Genomic DNA, 22655 nt, shown 5'->3' on the forward strand with positions numbered 1-22655 from the left:
CTCACCGACCTCAAACATACGAAGAAACCATCCATCTTGTTATGTAAACAGCCCTGAATTCCTGAATGCTGAAATTCGAATTCTACTTCTTGCCCCCCCCCCCCCCCCCCAAGTATTTTATGCTCTAAACTCGGTGATGTTTCGTGAATATATATTTTACTATAAAACTGATTCTGATATCTGCTACATAAAAGTTAAATTGTCATTTTATACGCTCTTTTATCTTCATTCTTCTTCTGTTGCAAGCTTATCGAGGGAAATTAATTTTCAATGAAGAACATAAAATTTATTGACATACATCTAGCGTCTGGAGAAAGTGCAAGCGGTTTTACGATTTTTACAATACCAGATTCAGATTTTAACAAATATTAAGAAGTTTAAACTTGTATCAGCTTAGCATATTGGACAATCTGTATTAGCGGATAACGATGACGCTGTACACTGAACATGCGAGTAGCGAAGTTTGAAACATGATTCTGTATGAAAATTGAGAACGCGTTATTGACTTCAGAAGACACACTTTTAAAAATTGCTATTTCCATGGGTTTACAATTGGACGGCATTGGTCATTGATAGATAATTCCCGTAAAAATATGGATACTACACACAGTACTCGAAATCTAATTCAAGGCGTTAAAAAATGTTTAACAAAAAAGCATACCAGATGTCAAATAATGCAGAATATCATCGAAAATTTCTCAAATATTTTCAATCATAAGTCATATGTATTCGCATTTCCTTCTGCTAGCATAACCGATCGAAAACTGAAAATCGAATAACTGTCTTTTAAAACCTAAGATAAATATGTAAGTTACATAAATGCAGAAGTTTTGCTTTGGTCAGTTTGCTTTTTATAAATAAGATATTATTCACGTGCATAGTTACAATTTACGTCAAACAAAATAATTATTTTCTTCTTTTTTCTAATCTTTCAAATATTAAATACAGTAGACCGTGATCCAGAGATGTCCAAGTCTTTCGTAATGCAATTTCGCGATGCGACTTTAATTTTCCAGGTATAAAATATATGCTATTTAATTAACATATTTATATATTATTCTTTTGTATACAAAGTTACACATTACTACTAAAAGTTACACATATCTGGTTATGATATCAATTAATTTAATTTTAATGGAATAAACAGTTATGATGAACAAAATAAATAAGTAAAAGTTACAGAACATATGGTTCTAGTTTAGTCTCTCCAGAGCACCGAGTTAGAACAAACCAAAAATTTGTTTGTTTGTTAGTCTAATGTAAATATTTGCGAAAGGAGGTCGCAGTTGAATGTCTTATAATATTTTCATAACGTCAAAATCTTGTTATTTATGGTACCATGACAAGGTTTGATTTGTCTGAACAACAATTTTCTGGAGTGTGGATTCTGATGTAATAGTCGAAAGCAGCATATTTTTTAGGGCCAATCACTGATAATGAGCTATTCACGGCAAACTACATATTCTTAAGTCTAGCTGGTAAGATTCTCTATTAATAATCTCACCCGAGATTCTGCCCTACGAGTTGAAAAAATCTCTTAAATAGCTATAATTCTGTTTCTGATTGTTGAAAGTTCTTTTCTAGGTAATGAAACTCCCCAAATAAATTCAAAAATATATGTTTTAAGTGATAATTTCAGCATTTAATAAAATCACATGAAAATTTTATATAACAATTTCAAGTGGGGATTTCATAAAATTTAAAAATCTAACTCTGCCTAAAATGATGAACTGATTTGGGAAGTTTCACTATGTTTACGGTAACTTTCATTTAATGCAAAGTGAATGTTTAGGAAATTTTAGCAACCTGTAGGACAATATCTCAAGCGAGAACTTTGAATTTTAAAAATATGACAAAAACAAAAAAAAAAAAAAAATTCCAGCCAAAAATATACAGTTGCATACATTAAATTCAACGATCTTCCACTATTGTAACAGAGGTGTTGCCATTTCCGTCAGTATTACGTTTCTGTTTTAGGAATTTTAGTTATTGATATCATAAGTTCTCAACAATATTAAACGATAATAAAGGAAGATGGTGACTGATCAAGAAATTAAAATATTTATTTAGAAATGCTAATTAACTCTTTGGATCATGCATGTATATTTGATGAATAAATGAATGCTTATCGAACATAATTATTTATAACAATACTCCCTAATACGTATTGTTTTTACACAATAAATTTTACACCGTCATTTGCTATACACCGCGAAATTCTACACAAATGCATAACCTAATGTTATAAGGAAATCAGATATTCATTTTGAGAAAAAATGCCTTCATTTGATTAACACGTTAACCAAACAAAATGGTTAATTTCCTACCAGAGTTGGCGTATAGCAAATTTTGCGAGAGACGGTGTTTCAAATTTTTTTTAAGTTTTCGGGTAAACAAAAATTAAAAGCCTGTAATATTCTAGGAAGCCTATGAGCCTATGAAATAAAACCATGAATTTCGGGGATGTCGTCAATTATAATTAAGGAGTGATCAGATCAGGCCCGTCCCCTCTTTTAATTTTCGCAATTTCAAAAAAGAGAAACCAGCTATCTCTAAGGCAGAAATTTCCATTGGTGTACCATTTAGGGATCTTTATTTTTTATTCTTTATGCAATCAATATACTGAGAGATATGCTAAACGATACTATTATTTCTTATACTGATGAGATTCTTATAATAGCTAGCGATAACACGACCTTGTAAAAGATTGAGAAGCTAATGTCCAGAATCTGTCAAATTTTCTGCTTGTTAGGTAGGATATATGTGCAAATCCACGACCGACAGTACGCAACTCGGGTGCTGGAAGTTGTGAATTTCAAATTGAGTACACACCTACCAGACCATTTTTTTTTCGGTTCTCCAAACCTTCCAATGCGAGGAAATGCCCGCGTGCATCGTCGATCGCTTGCCAAACTTTTGCGGGGCAGTAGTTGAAAACTAGTCACGATTCAACTTGGATAAAAGCGTAATCCAAAAATGTGTTCAACTAAGATCGACGTATCTGAAGAGAGCTTTAGTTTGAGGGCTGATGATTTAGGAATTGTTGCGTAGGTAAAAAGAGCTTTAATTTGAGCTCTGAGTGATTAAAATTGACCGCTCGGAAAAAAGTTAAAACAATTAAAAAAAAGAAAAAATAAATCGCTAATTTTCATAAAAAATCTTACTCTTTGTGATTTTTTACTATTTTCAAGCCTAAACAATTTTTGACTTAGGCAACCATTTTTAACCCACCAGCCCTCAAATCAATTCTTTTTTTCTAATACTTCGATTCCATCAAAACACATTCTTGGATTGCGTCTCCAGACAAAAAATGGAAATTTTCTGGTTTTCGTTAATGATCCCCATGTTAAATTTCAATTAGAAAATTTCAACTGCTCCGCAAAAAAGTTTAGCAAGCGATGCACGCGCGCATTGTCTTATTCCAGATGGTCTAGTAGGTGTGCTCTCAATTTGAAATTCTTAACTTTCAACACCCGAGTTTTGTACTGTCGAATACTATCGTAGATTTGCACATATCTTAGATTTTACGGAGAAACTCCTTCCACGGAAAATCCACCGACGGTACTCAGGTCACATACTCGACAAACCACAATGAATGTTCCAATAAGTATATTTCGAGCAAAACATTTTGGACAATTGTCATGCTAATATAAACAATATCAATTAATTTGTTTACTCAGATTAGTGTTATTCAAGCATTTTTTTAATCATCTGTCACTACTAAGCATTATCGTTAATAATTTTTCAGAAAAACTCTGATAGTTCTTAAACTATAGGTTTAGTTTTCGGTGCACATTTCGAGGAGCTAGAGTTTCGGGTTGATCGAATGCACGTTTTGAACCTTTTTTAACAGTAGTTGCTTGACAAAACAAGTCTAATTCGTCCTGGTTCGTATTTTGTTGATGTAGCTGCTGCTGCGGAGATGGTGCAGTTTGATTTCTGACATCTGACTACATATTTGGTTTAGGCACCTTTTTACTTTTTTTTCTGCGATTTTGTGTAGGTGATGGTGTTTTTTATATTCATATTATTTTGTAATGGATTTTTTTGACGGATAGGGTAACATTTAGGCGGATGGAGTGACATTGTGAGGAGTGGAGTGGCAACAACAGGGTTCTTCTCTCAAAATTACGAAAATTCTTCAAGACGTAAGAAATGAACATATATTGTTTATTTTCTTAGTAAAAAATTTCTATTTAAGCATTATTTTTTAAATAATTTCCCAGTGAAATCAAGAGCAATGCATGCGTATCATATAAACTTGGTACAGATAGAGGAGTAGGACTGTATCAAATGTAATAAATTGATGTATCAATTGCATGAAAATGATTTATTAGCTGGTGATTATACTAACCTTTACATCTCACATCACATTTCTACCTTTGTCTGAATTTCAAGCAGATTCTGCGCAGAAAATCTCGGTAGACGCGTATTTTTCTGGGCCTGCTAAATCTGTGCAAAAGTATCTAGGCAAACGTTACAGCGAATTATCTGTGCGGCCAGAAATTATGTTCAGGACAAAATAAATGATTCTCAGGAAAATCGTAAAGTACGTTACTTTAATGTTGGTAAAAGAGTTTGTGTAAAAATCTGGCAGCTACTGTGATCGTGTTCCGGATAATTTATACAAATCAATATAGGAAATAATGATAAAATTAAATATATACATTCTCCACCACAGTGTAAAACCAAATAGTTGTATGCTTCACAATCAAGAAGTCTTGTTAAATATTGAGTGAATTAGAAGCTAGAGAGGATTAGAAGTCTAGTGGTAGTCCGGACTGCTGTCGATCGTACTTGAGCATCTTGATTCGGAAAAACTTTTGTTACAATAGCTTTGCGCCAAACGTTTCTGGGAATTTGATCATCGGCTATTAATACAACACTCCCGGTTTGAACGGGTTTTCTTTCTGCATCCAATTCAGGCGAGCAAGTTACGTAAGGACATATTCTTTTAACCAACGCGCCCAAAATAAATTTGTAAAATGTTTCGCAACGCCCCATTGTTTTCTAAAATTAAAAACATTTGCCCGTGAAAATTTATAGAACTTGATGAAGAACCAATGAGAAAATAATTGGAAGTGAGCGCTTCTAGATATTTGAGAGAGTTTGACACTATTGTCAGTAGGCGTGAATTTATGAGATGCTCAATTTCAGCAAAAATTGTTACAAGAATTTCTTTGCGTAAAATTTGTTCGTTCAAAGTTACCTGTAAGGTAATCTTCACCACTACTCCACCCATGTGAGAGGTGCAAGGAGGATTGAAACTACACTGAAATTGTCTCGTGAGACTATATTCTTGTAACTTTGTACAATTCAAACTAGGAATTGCGTCTTTTAGTTCCTTACTCGCTCCCCTGAAATTCGTGCCATCATCGCTATAAACTATAAGTAGCAATCCTCGTCTAGCTGCCATACCCCGTAACGCCGTAACAGATTTTAGTCAATACAATACCGTAATGCTATGGCTCCAAAATACTCTCTGTGTGATTTTATATTCGTGTTCTTGCTCTATAGATTTCGCTAATCTACACGCTAGAACCGCGGCTTGAAGCTCTAATCGAGGAACGGACATTGGCTTTACGGGTGGGACTCTATACTTTTAGCGGCAATAAAAGAAAATCGAACAGAAGATTCGTCTGGTGTGCTAAAACGCCAATAAGCTACGGCTGAATATGTTTTCTTAATTGTATCACAAAATACTTGTAAATTTATCTCGTTTTGGATCAAACGATTATAACCATAAAAACGCGAAATCTTACATTCGGTAATCTTGGTTAGGTTTCGAATAGCCATACTTTCCATTCGTTAAACTTGTCATCCCGAATTTGTTCGTCCCACTTGATTCCACTGATCCATATCTTCTGCATAAGTATTCGCGATTGGATAGTGTATGGGGTTCAAATCTATAGTGGACAAAAAATCAACATGATTATCCGCAAAAATTCGCGTTTCGTAGATTTCTTTTGGAAGTTGAATATCTTGAACAGAATATGTTTGTCATCTATTTTAAAACTTAGCTCATCAGTGCTTGTATTCCAAAATAGACCTAGTACTTTCTCGTCTTTATCTACGTCTTTCGTCGGAGTTGTATCAATTTGACCGAACTCGGTTTTCGGTACTCTTTCACTGTTGCTTGCTCATCCATGCACCGCGAAATCAGCCGCCTGATTAATCTCAATAACATCTCAAACTAACTTTACGACCTCTTTCTCGGTATTTGTACTAGTCAAAAAATCGTCCATATAGGAATTTTTACAAATATTTTCTACCGCTTCCGGTTTAGATGTTTTGAATTCCGCGGCGTTTTGTTCTTTGATGTAAAGGGCAGTAGCTGGGGATAATTTGGCTCCAAAAAATACCGTACTCATTGCTAATTCTTTCGGTTTGGACAAATGATCTTTGTCGCGCCACAAAAATCTTTGACTCTGTTGATCATCGAAATTCATTTTTTTAAGAACATATCTCTTATATCTCCTATCAATCCAATAGCTCTTTGTCGAAATCTCATGAGGACCCCAAGTAAAGACTTTAATAAATCAGGACCGGATAAGAGTTGATCATTTAGACTTATATCCATGGTTTTAGCTGCGGTGTCAAAAACTAATCGTAATTTCCCCAGTTTATTCGCATGTATTACTCCGAAATGAGATAAATACGATTGACGGATTCCGCTAGTGCTAACAGGTAATTCGACCGCATATCCTAATTTTACTAATCGATTCCCCTGGTAAAAATCGCAACCAATTTTAACCCAAAAATAAGCTTCTAAGTGTCGAATTAGCTTATCTAAGCCAAGAATATTGGGTTATAATTGGCTAACAGCGACATCGTTTTAACGCAAGAATAAGGCTATTTTTGCCCATATTGTTTTTAAAGAAGAGATACGTGACCTCAAATGTAAATGATAATGCAGCAAAGCAAAAAAACGCGGTAAATATTGATGAGAGAAAGTACAGTTTTGTTACTACTTAACAGTATTAATGTCGTCTCCTGGAGTTTTGTTAGAATTTGAAACATAATTAGTCGAAACTCATTACTCGGGGGTTTTCGTGGTCGCTGAACACGAATATAGCGACGGCAACGCTCCTCGAGTATGGGTTGGCAGTATCAACGTCGTCTCCTGGAGTTTCACGGAAAATAACGACATATTTCGTCGAGACTCATTGATTGGGTTTTTTTAACGTATTTCACTTAATTACTATCAAATTCCCATAAAACTCCAGAAGATGACGTTGATACTATTCACCCTGAGCACTAGGTACCTCCGGGAGCATTGCTGTCGTTATATTCGTGTTCAGCGACCTCGAAAACCCCCAATAACGAGTCACGACAAAAAATTCGTTAATTCGAGACGACGTCGATACTGCCTTACTTTCCATAAATATTTATGGAGTTCTTATTTGTTGTCTCTTTCGCTGCACTTTATATAGGTTATAATCGCATTCGACGCGCATATTAACTCATTATAAGCTTAAAATTGGGTTATTTTTAATGAAAGAAACAAGGTTATTCTTACTAAGAAAGCCAACGCCTAAGATAATTCTTCTACCAGGGCCATTTCTCTATAATATAATTCTGCGTAATCCGGATTATTGTCTAATTTTGTTTGGTTATTGTATGGTTGGTCTGCTGTCTGGAATTATAATATTCTGCCGTTTCAATAATAGGCACGTCTCCCACGCGTTTCCAACTCTTTTGCTTTTTGTTTTTAGAAGATCGAGCGCATATTTATCTGTGAGATCTATACTCTGTTTACTTTCAGTGGTTAATGAATCAATCTGAAAATATTTTCTAACCAAACTGTCTACTTTTTTTATTTCACTATCCAGAAAATCTGACAGTTCGAATCTGAGGAACCTATTTTTCGTATATATCTGCCATAATCGGCGACCATACTAGGAGATAATTTCATTAGCAATTCTTTCAATATGTCGCGGCTCAGCAAATATCCGATGCTGTTTAGAGAAATTAATGCAATTACGGCACTGCGTAATTTCGTTGAAAAAACTAAAACGTCCATTGACGAGACAACATTAGGTAATTGCTTTAAACCCGAAACTACTTTTTCCAAAATAATACTTTTATTTCCGAAACGAAGTTCGAGCGTTTCCATTATAAAATCGGTGTCGGCGCTATCTGTTGCTAGCAGGTTTTCAACAACAGAGCGCGCCTCTTCTAGAAGCGCACGAACTAAGCGAAAAACGTTTTCCCTATTATTATATTCTCCTAGTCCTGATGAAAGCTCACAACTTGTTTAAATCTTAACCATGCCGATTGACCAATCTGTTGACTAAATATGGATTACTAGCTGAACATAAGTCTTTCGAGTTATTCAACGAGTGTTCAAATGCATCAGCTAGATGTTCAACGGGATCAATGGTGGATAAAACGGCGATTCAGTCCGTTGTTTAGAGGAAAATCTAGGCGAAGTTGTTTGGCTTTTTCTGCTGGGACTAAATTTGTCGCATGTTTGTCGTCGGTATCTAAACCTCAACTAAAAGATATTCGTTTCTTTACGATTACATTTTAATTATCGCGACAATTCTCGAGCCAATCGCCCCAATTAACTTACCCCACATTAACTCTAACAGTAGGTTTAAAACTAAACGTTGAATTACTGAAAGTGAATGTTCCGGACGTAACCGAGGACTGCTAGGAATAAGAGCAAGTGCGACGTATTTATTCTTTATCAATAATATATTCTACCTATTAGTAGTTTTAGCGAACGTTTCTCCGTCATTTGGCTCTTATATACGCGAATCGACAAGGCGATTCGTGGCTTCAGGCCAATACGGTTAGGAATGATTTTATAATCATTCCTAGATTGCCACGACCCCCTCTAGGAGTTTTACTCCGCGGATTTTGAGGGCCACTTTCAGTGCGGAGAGGCTAAAGGGCCGATCTGTGACTGCCAGGCCAGAGAGTCGGGTGGCGGGAGACGTTCGCGCGGGCATATGATTGCGTGTGTATAGCTATAGATATAGAGTAGCGCGCGCACTGCTTCGAGTCCCTTCGGCAGTCCTCGGGAAAGCATCTTTGTTTTAGCGGGCCCGAGTTTTCGGCGGCGTTTAATGAGTAGAGCGTTAGTTCTCGGCGACAACTTGTGAGAGAAAGTCACACAAGGACCTGATCGTTTGGAGATTTCAATAAAGTCATAATATCTGATCAACAATGATTTCACAGTTTATTTTTGAACCTTAATGTAGTCTTGTCCCATACAGTGAAGATATAATACAGAAGTTTTTCTATTGAAGATGCAAATAGTGATAACAGTAAAGAATTAATTAAAGAAAAAATACTTCACATTACATATTTAATGTCATCCATGTGTACGTTTTTCTCTATAGTTTTAAAACAACTAAGGAAATGCTTGACTTTCCTATGTTGAAGAAATTGCAGTAATTTTCGATAGTGCTAACGACAAAAATGTTATTTGTAAATGTAAGCCGCGTGTCTCACGATGGCGATACAATACCAAAAGTTAGTAAGATTTTGGGCGCGGTCGATCTCGGTTGTACATAGTTCTATGCGGCTGTACACGACTATACGGAAAGAAATATATCACTAAATATTCCTACAATTTTCATCAAAAATTACTATACTGTATAGTAACGAGGAGCCAAACTCGACTTATATTAAATTTTAGTATACGGTATAGTTACATTTCAGATCACCAGATTTTACTATACTACATAGCAATTTTTACTGTATCGCATATCAAAGTTTATGGATACTAAAGCTTTTTGAAAATATTTTTGGCCCCTTTATTTTGTTGTCTGTTGGTGCTTTTTCTCTTATTTGTGTTTGTTGGGTGTTGCGGGCAAATTTTCATTTATTTATTTGTTAACATTTAATCTCGAAGTCGAAAGTCGAAATCGTCGAAGTATCGCATAGAATTTCATGATATCCTAAGGACCCCGCAATTTCCTTATGGAAACTGGCTTTCGGCCAAATTTTTTGTAATTTCGGGAAATAATAGTTCTGAACTAGTAGATCAAAAATGTTCATGGGCCCAAAGTCCAAATGTCAATAGTTTAACAGACACAGCTCTTCGAAGTTGAAGTTTTATCATGTCCATGCACTGTATGGCTTGTACGAACTTATGATGTTCTTGTTAAAGACAGCTCTGCATACATGTATATATGTATATATATGAATATATAGGAGTGTAGATCATGCATACATACATACATACATACTTTTTGTTTACATGTCTCAATGTTCCATTATTCTGTAGTACTGGATCACAGAAAGTGAGAAGATTTTCAAACTGCTGTCTATTTATTGGTGACATGCAAGCAAATTCCTCATCGGTCAAGTTATCGCAGTCAATACCTGTACCCCTTTGAATTGCCACGTTTCTCATTCCTTGGAGAAAAACTTGTAATTGTTGACCTCTAATGATATATGGTCTGTTAATAGATCGCAAACCAGGTAACAGAAAGTCAAAGAAGCAACCATTGTCAGTCAGATGATGTCTACAGCTACGTACATTATCTGGGATGTAAATATTTCTTTTGATAAATACCTGAACCCTGCATTCTACTGATAATCTATGGATTTCATTTTGAGAATTGCAAATAATGGAAGTCTGAGAGGCTGTTTGGGTAACAACATTCAATCGCAAACAAGCTGGACCGGCATCTATTAAAGCTATTTCATCGATAATTGATCGATTACAGTTAAGGCATATTCTAGAATTTTCATCTAGAGCTAGCGGTGGCTGATTAAGCTTATCTCGTCTAGTGATTGCTATTTGACGTTTGTTAGAAACCGATGGCACTATGCGCCAACTACTTAAACTGAGATGAAAAGATCTGTTTACAAGTGAAGCTTGATACTATGAATAAGCTCACCAATTATCCTGAAAAGGACTATTGGATGAGCCAAAGTTCGAAATGCAAGTGACCGATGGATCTCCGTTCGACTATCCTAAGAAGGACGTTCGAATGAATAGCCTCGGTAACTCGCAAGCACACGATGAATAAGCTCACCAATTATCCTGGAAAGGACTATTGGATGAGACAAAGTTCGAAATGCAAGTGACCGATGGGTCTCCGTTCGACTATCCTAAGAAGGACGTTCGAATGAATACCTTGTATGTATATGTATATATAGAAGTTTTAAGCCCATGTTTCAGGACTTTTGTCAAAATCGATCCCTTTTTCAAGAGTTGAACTCGTAAGTACAGTGCTAAAGCAATCATACCTCTGTGTATGGACTCTAGTTTGGTCCCTGAAAGTGGTCTTAAACATATAGGGGATCCGGGACGGTCCCGGAAACTACCAAAAGTCCTGGAATGTTGACTTACGCATATGGAATGTCCCGGAACATTGACTTATACGTACTTATATGTATATGTATGTATATAATCATAAGTCACTATACATATGAGAAAATGTCCATACAACTACCGTTGCACTAAAGCAATCATCACTCTGTGTCTTCATAAGTCACGTTCCATGTATGGTAAAATGCCGTTAACTTATGCGCCAGTCATAAGTGCATAAGTTCGCAAAAGTGCATAAGTCCGCAAAAGACCACATAAGTACCGATTCATATATGAAAGTGTCCGAATAAGTACCATTGCATGAGATTATATGTGTGTATGTATGTATGTATATACACACACACACACATGTATGCAGAGCTGTCTTTAACAAGAACATTATAAGTTCGTACAAGCCATACAGTGCATGGGTATGATAAAACTTCAACTTCGAAGAGCTGTATCTGTTAAACTATTGACATTTGGACTTTGGGCCCATGAACATTTTTGATCTACTAGTTCAGAACTATTATTTCCCGAAATTACAAAAAATTTGGCCGAAAGCCAGTTTCCATAAGGAAATTGCGGGGTCCTTTACATACATCGAAATCTAATATAACACATGAGGCAACCTATCAATGCATCGCTAGACTAATCGCATTTATATTTATATATAATGTTCTGATCTGGAAGTTCCTTATATACTAACCGAACAGTTTTTCGTTACTTACGAGTGGAGTTTACGAGTCGCCCCCTAGTGGCAGTAAGTGATCAGGCGAATTCCTGTCATCGATTTGAGTTACGACAAATTTTTTAGCTCTGTCATTAATTTTGTACTGACGGAACACAGCGAGTCAAAGCGGAGTGCAATTTTTACTATACTGGTATAGCAACGCCCGCTAAAATTTTTTTTAAAGAAAATGGTCAAATATATGTATACGTATGCGTGTGTGTTCATATATGATCATGTATACATGTGTGTGTGCGTAAATGCGGAAATCAGTATATGCGTTACAAAAAATATAGTGTGCACCAAGGGATAAGAGGACTTTTTGGCCTCGCGAGGTTGCAGTACTCGTCTGCGGCTCGTAAACTCCCTCGAATTCACTCGTACTGCAAACTTTACACTCGGCCTAAAAAAGCCCACTTTACTTCTTGGTACACATTATATGATTATTAGGTAATTTTTCTCAGTGTAGTGAAAAAATGAAGCAAAAATAAAAGCGGAACAAAAATTACCCTGTAAAAAAATAAAATTTAAATTGTCTGTGCTCTATACATAATCACTTATACATAGAATATGTACATTTTATATGCGGGAATGAGCATACACAAATTGTGTATAAAACATACATAATTTCATTTTAACAATAAATTATGTATAATATATACATTAATTGAACATTTTCTTTATTTTACAACTTTTTTCTTGACTGAATTCACAGGTACACATACATGCTTGGATCCTCTCTTAAAAAAGTGATGGGCTTTGTTGTAAAGCATTTAATTGAGAATCGGTCGCCTGGTACAAGAATTAAGGAACGCGAATCAGAAATACGGATTTTATTATATAACATACAAACGCTTCAAACTGTTGGCGCTAAGCAGGTAGCAAAATTTAAATGTTAAGTATGACATGATAAGGAGTGCGCGAAGCGCACTTAAATTTCCTAGTAAAAATAATAATTTATGTTCGATTTGACTCAACGATATAATTGAAATACAGTGTGTTAAGTGTACAGGCTTTATAAATTTCGAAAAACAAATTCTGGTTGTTTCATGGGTGATATGATATTCAGTTAAGTTTTGAACAAGTTCCTGTATGCATGCAAAAATGTTGTTATTTACGGAAATGAAAAATTCTATCACTCCAAATTTTAAAAAATTGTCCCAAGTTACAACAGAATTACTTCTTTTATTCGCTCTATACATTTTTGATGTGAAAATATTATTATGAATTCTTGCTCTTGCATAAACAAATATAGAATTGTCAGATGCTATTGTTAAATTGTTTAAAACAATCCAAAAATGGAGTTCTCCTAGTTCATCTTCGCGCAAAAATATCTTTTTTACTGCTCCAAGAATCGTTTCACCAGATTGATTTCATTGTAGAAATTTGGACGAACTCTACTTCTCAAAGCGTATAATGCGTTTAACATTTTAATAGTATTAACTATTTCCATGTCTACCTTATTTGGTCCATGATTAATTTTTTTGAAATACCCATTAGCATCTTCAAATGGAAACGAAGGCCAAACCTACAAAGGTCCCCATCTTCTTACTGCATCAGCCATATGTGTCAATTGATGAACGTTGAACGAACATTTATTTAGTCCATACAGATTGTGTACTTGCGAAGCAAATAACTCTAACAACGAATCAGCCAAATTAATTTCATCTGTACTGATTTTTGATTTTAACAAAATTCTGATACCATAAACTAAAAGAAAAAATTTTCGTAATATTGTTTAGGCAAAATATTTATGAAAATCACCGGAAAGTAAAATAAGAGGAAATCTTGAATTTCTGATGCTTTGTAATACTTTCGATACTTCAAGATTCTTGGTATTCTTGCTATATAATCTGGTGGTGCAATTTGTAATATATGACTATTAATTATATCACAATCTTGTTTATTAATGTAGAACGGACTACCATGATTCGTATTATCGAACCAGAGGTACAAAAGATGTTGCGATGTTAAAAAAAGGGATTGTAGCTGCATTCGTTGGTCCTTTGACACCTTTTACGTGCGCTAAATTATTAGTTATTGCGTCATCTTCTTGTCGTATCATTGCTTCTTGAGTTCGTAAAAGAGGCTTATTATCTAAGAAAGGAAAAACACGATTGTGATCCAAACCTGTAGCACACGTTTGACCTGGATGCTCGCAAAAGGTAGACCCGCATTCTCCATTATACTTCATTAGATTTTGTGCTGCGGCTCTTGCAGGGTGATCTAAAGAAGCTATAGGCGCTATAGCTATAGAGTATTCTATCGTGTTTGTTGTTCGATTAAGCCAATCAAAGCCATTCTCGAACAAATCTTTCAAAATGACTGAAAAAAGCTTAATAAAAAGTTCATATTTGGATTGTGGACAATACAATGTACTATATTCCACACAAAAATTGAAAGCTCTTTCTGTATTTTGGGGGGGGGGGGGGGGGGGTCATTCAAAATTTGCCCTTGAACTGGCCAAATTTCTCCTTTTGAGCTTTTAGAAACAAAAGCACCATCAGTATTCCATAATAAACACAAATGGTATCGCCCTGTGAGAACTTCTTGTTTTAACTTTCGATACTGTTCAGCTGAATTGAAATCTGTTATAAGGTCTTTATTAAGATTAGTATTTCTACTATGTTCATCTATTAGTTCGTGTAAATATCTATCTTCAAATGCAGATCGAAGAACGCCTTTAAGATCGTATTCTACAAACACTCGTTTGTATTGACACTGCTACACTGCTCGTAAACATTGTTTGGAGACCGTTTTGAGAAAACACCTAAATAATGCGAGCAATCTTCACAAATTTGATGTTTCTTTACAATCTGAGAAGAGGGTATTAATGAAAACAATAATTTCATAAAGTCATGTTTAGTTCTCGGAAAATTATTATGTTTTGGCAGAATGAAGATCAATAATATGATCAAATGTTCAAAAGATTTTTTCGTTAAACTATTTTGCACAAAAAAATTCATGATTTTATAAAATGCTTCACCAAGTGTCAAATCTTCGCTACAGTACACTTTCTTTTTCATCCATTCGAAACTATCAGCCTCGTCTTGAGCAAAATCATTATCAAATGTCTGATCGTCTGCATCTAGAATATTTTCTTCATCATTAAATATAGATTCTAAGGATGATTATTGAATGAGCCGAATATTGAATTAACCTCAAAGTCATAAGCGGTAGTGTCATTCAATATCTCCTAGAAATGTTTACATTTATTACGCTTACGAATTTGATAAAATTTGATGAAGTTTCATGGAAAATACATTTATAGTATTGGAAAAAACTAATTGTTTTCAATTTTTGTATTTAATACGTATTAGAAAGTAAACTCAATACATTTACATGATCAAATTCATAATCCATAGATTGAGGTACTTTATCTGTGCAGTTTTCAGAAATCTGAGGCTCGTTTTGCGGTCCTTGAGGCAGGTGTTATTTTGAGTATCTCGGTTTTGTTTTTGTTATCTACGTTGTGTCGAAGTAGGAAAATTGCCAATCTTTAATTTCAATAGACATAATAAAATACTCATTATGAAAGAAACAATTAATTTAATAAGTATAATATAATGCAGTAGTGATATAATATAAGAGAGGGCTTCTTACACGTGCTTTGATTCTAACGATTCGATCGAATCGTCAACTTATTAGGCGTTACGCGGAGCACTCACGCGACTAAACATGAAAATATACAGAGCAAACCGCGCCTCTTTGTACGCAAACGATGATCCGATGTCAGAGAATGCTCATACTGAGCACGTTTGAATTCTTACGCCTTTCATGCATCCGTAAATTTAGAATGAGATTCTAGTTTTTCAAAAATCCGTATTTTCAAAATTCGAAATCAAGTTTTGTCTGAATATGAATGATCGAAATGATAAGTGTCAATTACTTACTTCATCTGAATAATAATTTTTGTAGAATCTTCGTCTCATGGTGTATGAAGACACGTTGGAAATATTCTCCGACACGAAAATTAAATGAAAGAAAAATCGTCGAATGATAAGGTGATTGAAAATCATTGGATAATGGATATTATCGATGATTTTAAAAAGGATTTGACTTCTGAGTTAAGCTCAGTACGAGATCAATTTTTTACAGTACGTATAAAATTATTACACAAATTTGAACAAATAAGTATAGTGCAGCAGCTACAATAAACACGCGGAAAGGGGCGCATCTGCGATTCAATTTGCAGAATTCAAGGTTAAAGTCGTAGCATTGCTTCTAATTTTTAGGCTAGCTACATGTTGAAGAGTTTTCGTACGTAATAAAATAAACAAATCATATAGTAACACGTGTTTGCATAATTCTATTGTTGTTTCAGGAAATTAGATTTTATAAAGTCAACGGTATCGTCAGATATGGGGTCTATTGCAGCTTCAATCGATGTATTGATTGTTAATTATTGTTAGATCTTATTGAATACTGTTTGTATACATTATAATAACTTATGTTATTTTTAGAAATATCAATTTAACATACTAACTGATGAGAAAGCAAATAATACAAAAATCAGAAACAGATCGAATGGTATGCCAACGATGGACGAAAATACTTACAATATATGTATATATTTTCGTTTGATTTACGTTCAACTTTTCACAAAGATTATTTTCCGTATTTCTGATGTTACTTGATTATTCTATTTTAGTTTCAGGAGTCACATTCAACAGAATCAAATACCTCACCTGAAAATTATGATCTTTCATCTACTAAAAAGAACAGCAGATCAATTGGTATGCCCGATGATAAAGAAACAGAATCAAATGCCTCACTTAAAAGTGCTCCACACCTTGAGTGACCCGCCACCTAGCGAAGAAAACGTTTTTTGTTTATTATAATTAATTGTGACGAGATTAGCTCGTCTTCACTGTGCACAGAATCCTCGCCTCGCTCTCGTTACTGGAGTCGCCCCAATGGCAATAATTGCTAATATTTTGGGTGATTGTAGTAGTAACGAGAGGAGAGAGGAGTCGTGGCCAGCAGCTTCATCGCACGTCAGCCACCGGAGCAGACGACGCAATCGCACACTCGGCTGACCAGTGCGGCAACTCCCGGATCCGAGCAGCGCTTCTTTGACTTCCGCCAACGGAAGCAAGCGCGCCGAGACCACGAGGCAGCAGCGCTGGAGAGTCGGCAGTGCGGAGAGGGGGAAACCGCACGGCCAGCAGCACGACGAGTCAGCAGCTGCGCGCGCGCGCCGAGTGTATAGCTATACGTATGCCGAGGCCCGACTGCTTTGGAGTGGAGGGAGAAGACCCGATTGGCAACCGGTGGAGGCGCGCCTGCTAACATCTGAGATAAATGTGTAGAGGGCATAAGCCCAGTTCATACTGGCGCCGTTGTACGCGGCTCAGAGCCAGAGATATGGTGAAAACAAGGGCGTGAGAGAGTGAGAGAATGAGTCGCGGTTCGAATCGCGCGCGTATTGACTTCTGTATCGACGCCTGTTTAGTCGCCTGCGTGCGAGAAATATCGATTATCGACAGGCTCGATGAGGTCCTCGTGGCGCAGAGACCCGCGACGCGGGATGGTAGTTCCGGACGGCAACGGGCACGAAACCGGGAGTAGATCCCCCCGGTTTTGATTAACTGCACGAGAGAGTTCTTCGCGAGTTCGCTTTTCTTAGAGTACGAGACATCATCAGGAGGAGAGGAAGTAACAGTTGTGGTGCGGAAATTGGTAGCCAGGTTAGTAAGACTCATGGTGTCGAGAACTCGTAGTGAAGCTAGTGGCCGCCGGGAACGAGCATTCATTGATGCCACGTGGCGCGAGAGAATTTCGAAGTACGCGGCGCGACGAAAATTGTGTGCACTGTAAAAAGTTTTGCGGAAGATTGCCATTTTCATGTACGAAATCACATGCTTCAACGACGTAAAGTGACATGTGACTGTAACATTACCACGTTGAGCGGGGGTCCCTCTATATCGTCGGTATTTTTCCCATGCTCAGCGGTGTGATTTTACCGAGAGTAGCGCGACGACTCTCGAGTACAATTCCCGAATTCGTGAACTTTACCGGAGTTGGTGGATTTCACAGATCGAGCAATGGGACCCGAATCGAAATCTTTCCAGAACGAGAAAGCATCCACGCAAATCAGCAATTTATTTATACATCATCTTCAAGTAAACGGTAAATGAACGCCAATAATATCTTATTATGTTTTATTAATAATAACTCGCCGTGAAAATGTAAGCGTGAACTCATGCGAAACCGAATAACGACGAAAGAGGTTATGTATTGCGTCTAATTTATAAAATCCTTTAGAAGAGTAAACATTCTTCTAAAGAATATTGCTATAAGTAATTAATGAATATTACAGACAAATTTGTTTTATATAACGAAAATATAAAACTTGTTTTAAATAACGCAAAATATCTATGCTAAAATGTTGAAATAAATGTATGTATAGTATGTAAATCATAAATAAATAACTTTTTTCAGATGAATTTCACAGTTGATGATTTTATAAATATTTTAGACAATCAAAAAACTTACTTGGTACGCTTAAATAGTAAGCTGCATTTTGAAACCCAATTTGACACGCAAGGTTTGAAGGATATTCAAGAAGTTATCATAGCTGCTTCAAAAATATCACAACAAATAAGTAGAGTGATTATACAATTTGAAGAGAAAATTAACTTGAGCACTTTGAGATTGATCATCGACCAAAATATATATTCCATGCGATGCGTACTTGATAGAATATCACGTATCATTTCTGAGAGAGAAGTAAATTCTAGCCCAGAAAGCTTGGCAGATACAGTGATCATTGCCTCAAGTGACGAAAGCGAAGAAGAATGGCTGTGGTGAGTGTTTACATATTATTTCTATTATTTACCTTTGATGTAAATCATAGTCAATATTTTTGGATGTATTGCATTTCAATATATGCATAATATAATGCATTGTTGTTATTTCCTACAAAGAGCAACATATAAAATAAGTTGAACTGCTAGTTATTCTATATATGTAAGATTAACTGTTAGAGTACCTCGATAAATTATTCATATTCTGGTTATAATTACAACAATTTAAGATAGCTTTGTCTTATATATATGCTAATCTTTGTAGGAAGTAAACACGACAGAAAAATGGCAATATTTTGTGGCACGTCTAATAACTGCTACTCGAATTACAGCCAAACAATGTCTATATTATGAAATCAATTTTCTAGCAATACATCAACTTTGGCCTGACCAAACTATAATAGTGGCAATATTTTAAAAGTAAACAATCCTTTCATTTTCCTTTAATAAATATATCCGAATACAGTCAATATGTTTGCGTGCGATAACTGTACTTCAGTATTCACAAGTATTATATTATACAATGACCATCAAAAAGTGCACAGAAGTTCTGTAGTGAATAAGATAACATGCGTCTATACGGGTTGTCGTACTGCTTTAAAAAATTATTTGAGTTTTAGAAAACATTTAGTACGATTTCATAGATCTCATTTTTGTTATAGTTGTAAGCACAGTGGATGTCAATATAAATGAACTAGTGTATTGATGCTTAAAAAACATAAAGAAATTCATTCAAATGTCAAACGCAGTTTTGCAATAAAATTTCACATTCACAAATTAGCAGCCTCGAGATATCTGTATTTCCAAAATCATTAAATGTAAACAATATTTTGAATCCTTTGAAACGACGTAATGCTTTTACTGAAATCGATACGGGAAAATTTACTAATGATTCTCATAATCCGCCAAAAATGATGAAATTAAGTAATGAATGTATGAAATTGACATGAATCATAAAGATGTATTGCGTACAGAATATTTAGAAAATTCCACCGTACTTGATCTTTATTCGCATGGGGTTTTAAGAACTCATTCGTTCTCTACAATTGTAATGGCAAAATCAAACGATGTGTTAGAAAACGCAGATTTTCCAATTTTACAATCAATCGATTTTGATAAAAATAAATCAAGCCATGACCGTAATGATGAAAATATCGAAAATACGCCAAATTCATTGACAGTAAATTCGTTGAATTGGGAAGTCAAGCAATATATATCGTGTGAAAGAAATGAAACTGAAGTTGTAGATCTCATACAAAACTTAGCGAAAATATACCTACAATTATCAGTCAAACATTTTGCGACTGAATCCGTTCTTCAAGGGGTCATGAATGGAATGTATTCTGTATTTGATTCATGCAAAGCAAAATTTACTGAATTACTTTTTCATTCAAATCTCAATGATAAAGACAATGTTAGTAGCATTTTTTGTAAAAGTTTCAATAGCTTTATTAATTCACACGACCCGAAAAACGGTATTTTAAGAAGTACTTTTACGAGAAAACAATATTATAAAAAAGAATACAATTTTATTCAACCCATTGAAGTACCGATTTTAGATGATGACGGCAAAGAAACGCAATGTTATTTCAGCTATGTACCCGTACTAGAAACCATTAAAACGTGGCTGCTGAATGATAACGTTAGACCATTTTGCATAAATCCACGAAAAAGTACTACTGCTCAAGGTTTATTTGATGTTAAAGATGGGAATGTAATAAAAAATAGCGAATTTTTCAACAAAAATAATACTGTACAGTTAAGTTTTTACCAAGATGCTTTTGAAGTATGCAATCCACTTGGCGCATCAAAATCCAAGTTTAAGTTGATCGGAGTATATGTCACTTTGCTAAATTTACCGGCTTTTCTTAGATCAAAAACTGATAACATCAAGTTGATAATGTTATGCAATAACAACTTCGTAACTAAATTTGGTTGGAAAAAAATTTTAAGAAACTTACTTTTAGATTTACATACATTGGAAAATGAAGGTATAAATATTACTATCAACTCAGAGCATATGAAATTCACTGGAAGCATAGCTGCATGTATAGGCGATAACTTAGGTAATCACTCTATTGGTGGTTACGTAGAGAACTTTAGCTCTGCGCAGTTCATATGTCAATATTGTGAAATAATGCTCAAAGATTTTCGCGAAAATCCTTTCGATCGAAAGCAACTAAGAAATATTGCTAATTACGATAAACATGCTGCAGAAGCTGAGTATTTAAAAAAACCAGTTAAAGGTATCAAAATGAAATCTTCATTAAATCAACTTCAAAATTTTCATGTTGCCGGACCAGGTCTAGCTCCATGCGTAGCTCATGACCTTTTCGAGGGAATAGTTTCGTATGATCTGCATTTGATAATAACATATTTTATTAAAAAAAAATGGGTACGCTTAGGTTTATTAAATTATAGATTGAACACAATCAAGTTAAGTAACGAAACTAAGAATTTTATTCCTTATATTAAAATTAATTCAACAAAAAAAAATTAACTGGCTCAGCTAGCCAGCTTAAGAGATTAGTGTTGATTCTTCCCTTGGCTTTATATGATAGAATAAAGGATCCGTATGACGAAGTCTGGAAGCTTCTACTTCTTTTAAGAGAAATATGTTGTATAGTTAGTTCACCAGCATTAAGTTTTAATCAAATAGCAATTTTATCGAATATTATATCTGAGTATATATATTCAAGAAGCACATATTTTACAAACCCGCTAAGACCAAAGCACGAATTCCTCATGCACTATCCAAAGCTGTTTTACGAATTCGGGCCATTAAAACACGTTTGGACGCTTAGATTTGAATCAAAGCATAGTTATTTTAAAAGCATAGTAGAAAGCTTGAGAAATTTCAAAAAAATACATATGACATTAGCAGAAAAGCACGAATTATTACAAGCTTCACTTGAACGGCAGTATGATATTGTCGTTGAATCCAAAGATGCAATACCGTATATATCAAGCGAATACGAAACTGAAATTTCATCATTAATAAATGATTATATTTCGAGCAATTCAAAGACAATATCACATGTCGCCAAGAATGTTACTTTTTGCAATATACAATATTCAGAAAATATGAGTATTTGCATAGGTAAAAATACTTTTGGAAACTTTATTATCTGCAACATAAAATATATATTAATTAATGATAAATTCAATTACATTTACTTTGTTGGGTGGACCGATGAGATTATTCCCTTCGAAGAGTTAGGAGTTTACGAAAAAGTAGAATACAAAGGTTCAGAAAATAGATCCCGATGGCTCAGTATCTTTCCGTATTCCTACCTTTTATCACCTGATCCTTTACCAACATACAACTTGAAATCCTATCCTGTTTACTTGATGAAATATTTGCCATTTGATCCGATGGCTTAAAAAAAATAGTGAGTATAAATTGTGTATTAAAAAATATGTGATTCCAATTTTAAATTGTGATCATTGGTGATGTGTATCTAATCTTAATTTTACTGCTGCAATATAAAAATCACTCGCACAGACTTCCTTATTCCTTCAGTCCTTTTATTTCCAAAAGCTACTGATATTGAAACTCTGTCAACACCAAAAATAATAACTACTACTTTGAGATTTAATACTAACTATTAATATTTTTACAATGAAACATTCAATTATTATAGACTAATAAGTGTAGGTAGATGACACATGATATTATGAAGTTAATCGTACTGACAGAATTTTCAATATCTTCTAAACTATTGTTTAGTACAAAAATGTACAAAACTATAATTTTTTATCATTTCATGCATGTTTGTTAGGCATTTGTATTTATATAATACATATAACAATATATGTATAAACATACACTTTTTTATTCATG

The 22655-nt window shown here is 34.8% G+C and overlaps 1 protein-coding gene across 1 annotated transcript; it reads left to right on the forward strand.

The window, feature by feature from the left end:
• Positions 1-17110: 17110 nt before the first annotated feature.
• On the forward strand, positions 17111-22140 carry LOC116418192. Its single transcript, XM_031933284.1, has 4 exons — positions 17111-17692; positions 18042-18134; positions 18447-18811; positions 19180-22140. The coding sequence occupies exon 4, from the start codon at positions 19743-19745 to the stop codon at positions 21309-21311; it is 1569 nt and encodes a 522-aa protein (XP_031789144.1). The 5' UTR covers positions 17111-17692; positions 18042-18134; positions 18447-18811; positions 19180-19742; the 3' UTR covers positions 21312-22140.
• Positions 22141-22655: the final 515 nt, after the last annotated feature.

This window comes from Nasonia vitripennis (genome assembly GCF_009193385.2).
Source record: "Nasonia vitripennis strain AsymCx chromosome 1 unlocalized genomic scaffold, Nvit_psr_1.1 chr1_random0009, whole genome shotgun sequence".
Taxonomy (NCBI): domain Eukaryota; kingdom Metazoa; phylum Arthropoda; class Insecta; order Hymenoptera; family Pteromalidae; genus Nasonia; species Nasonia vitripennis.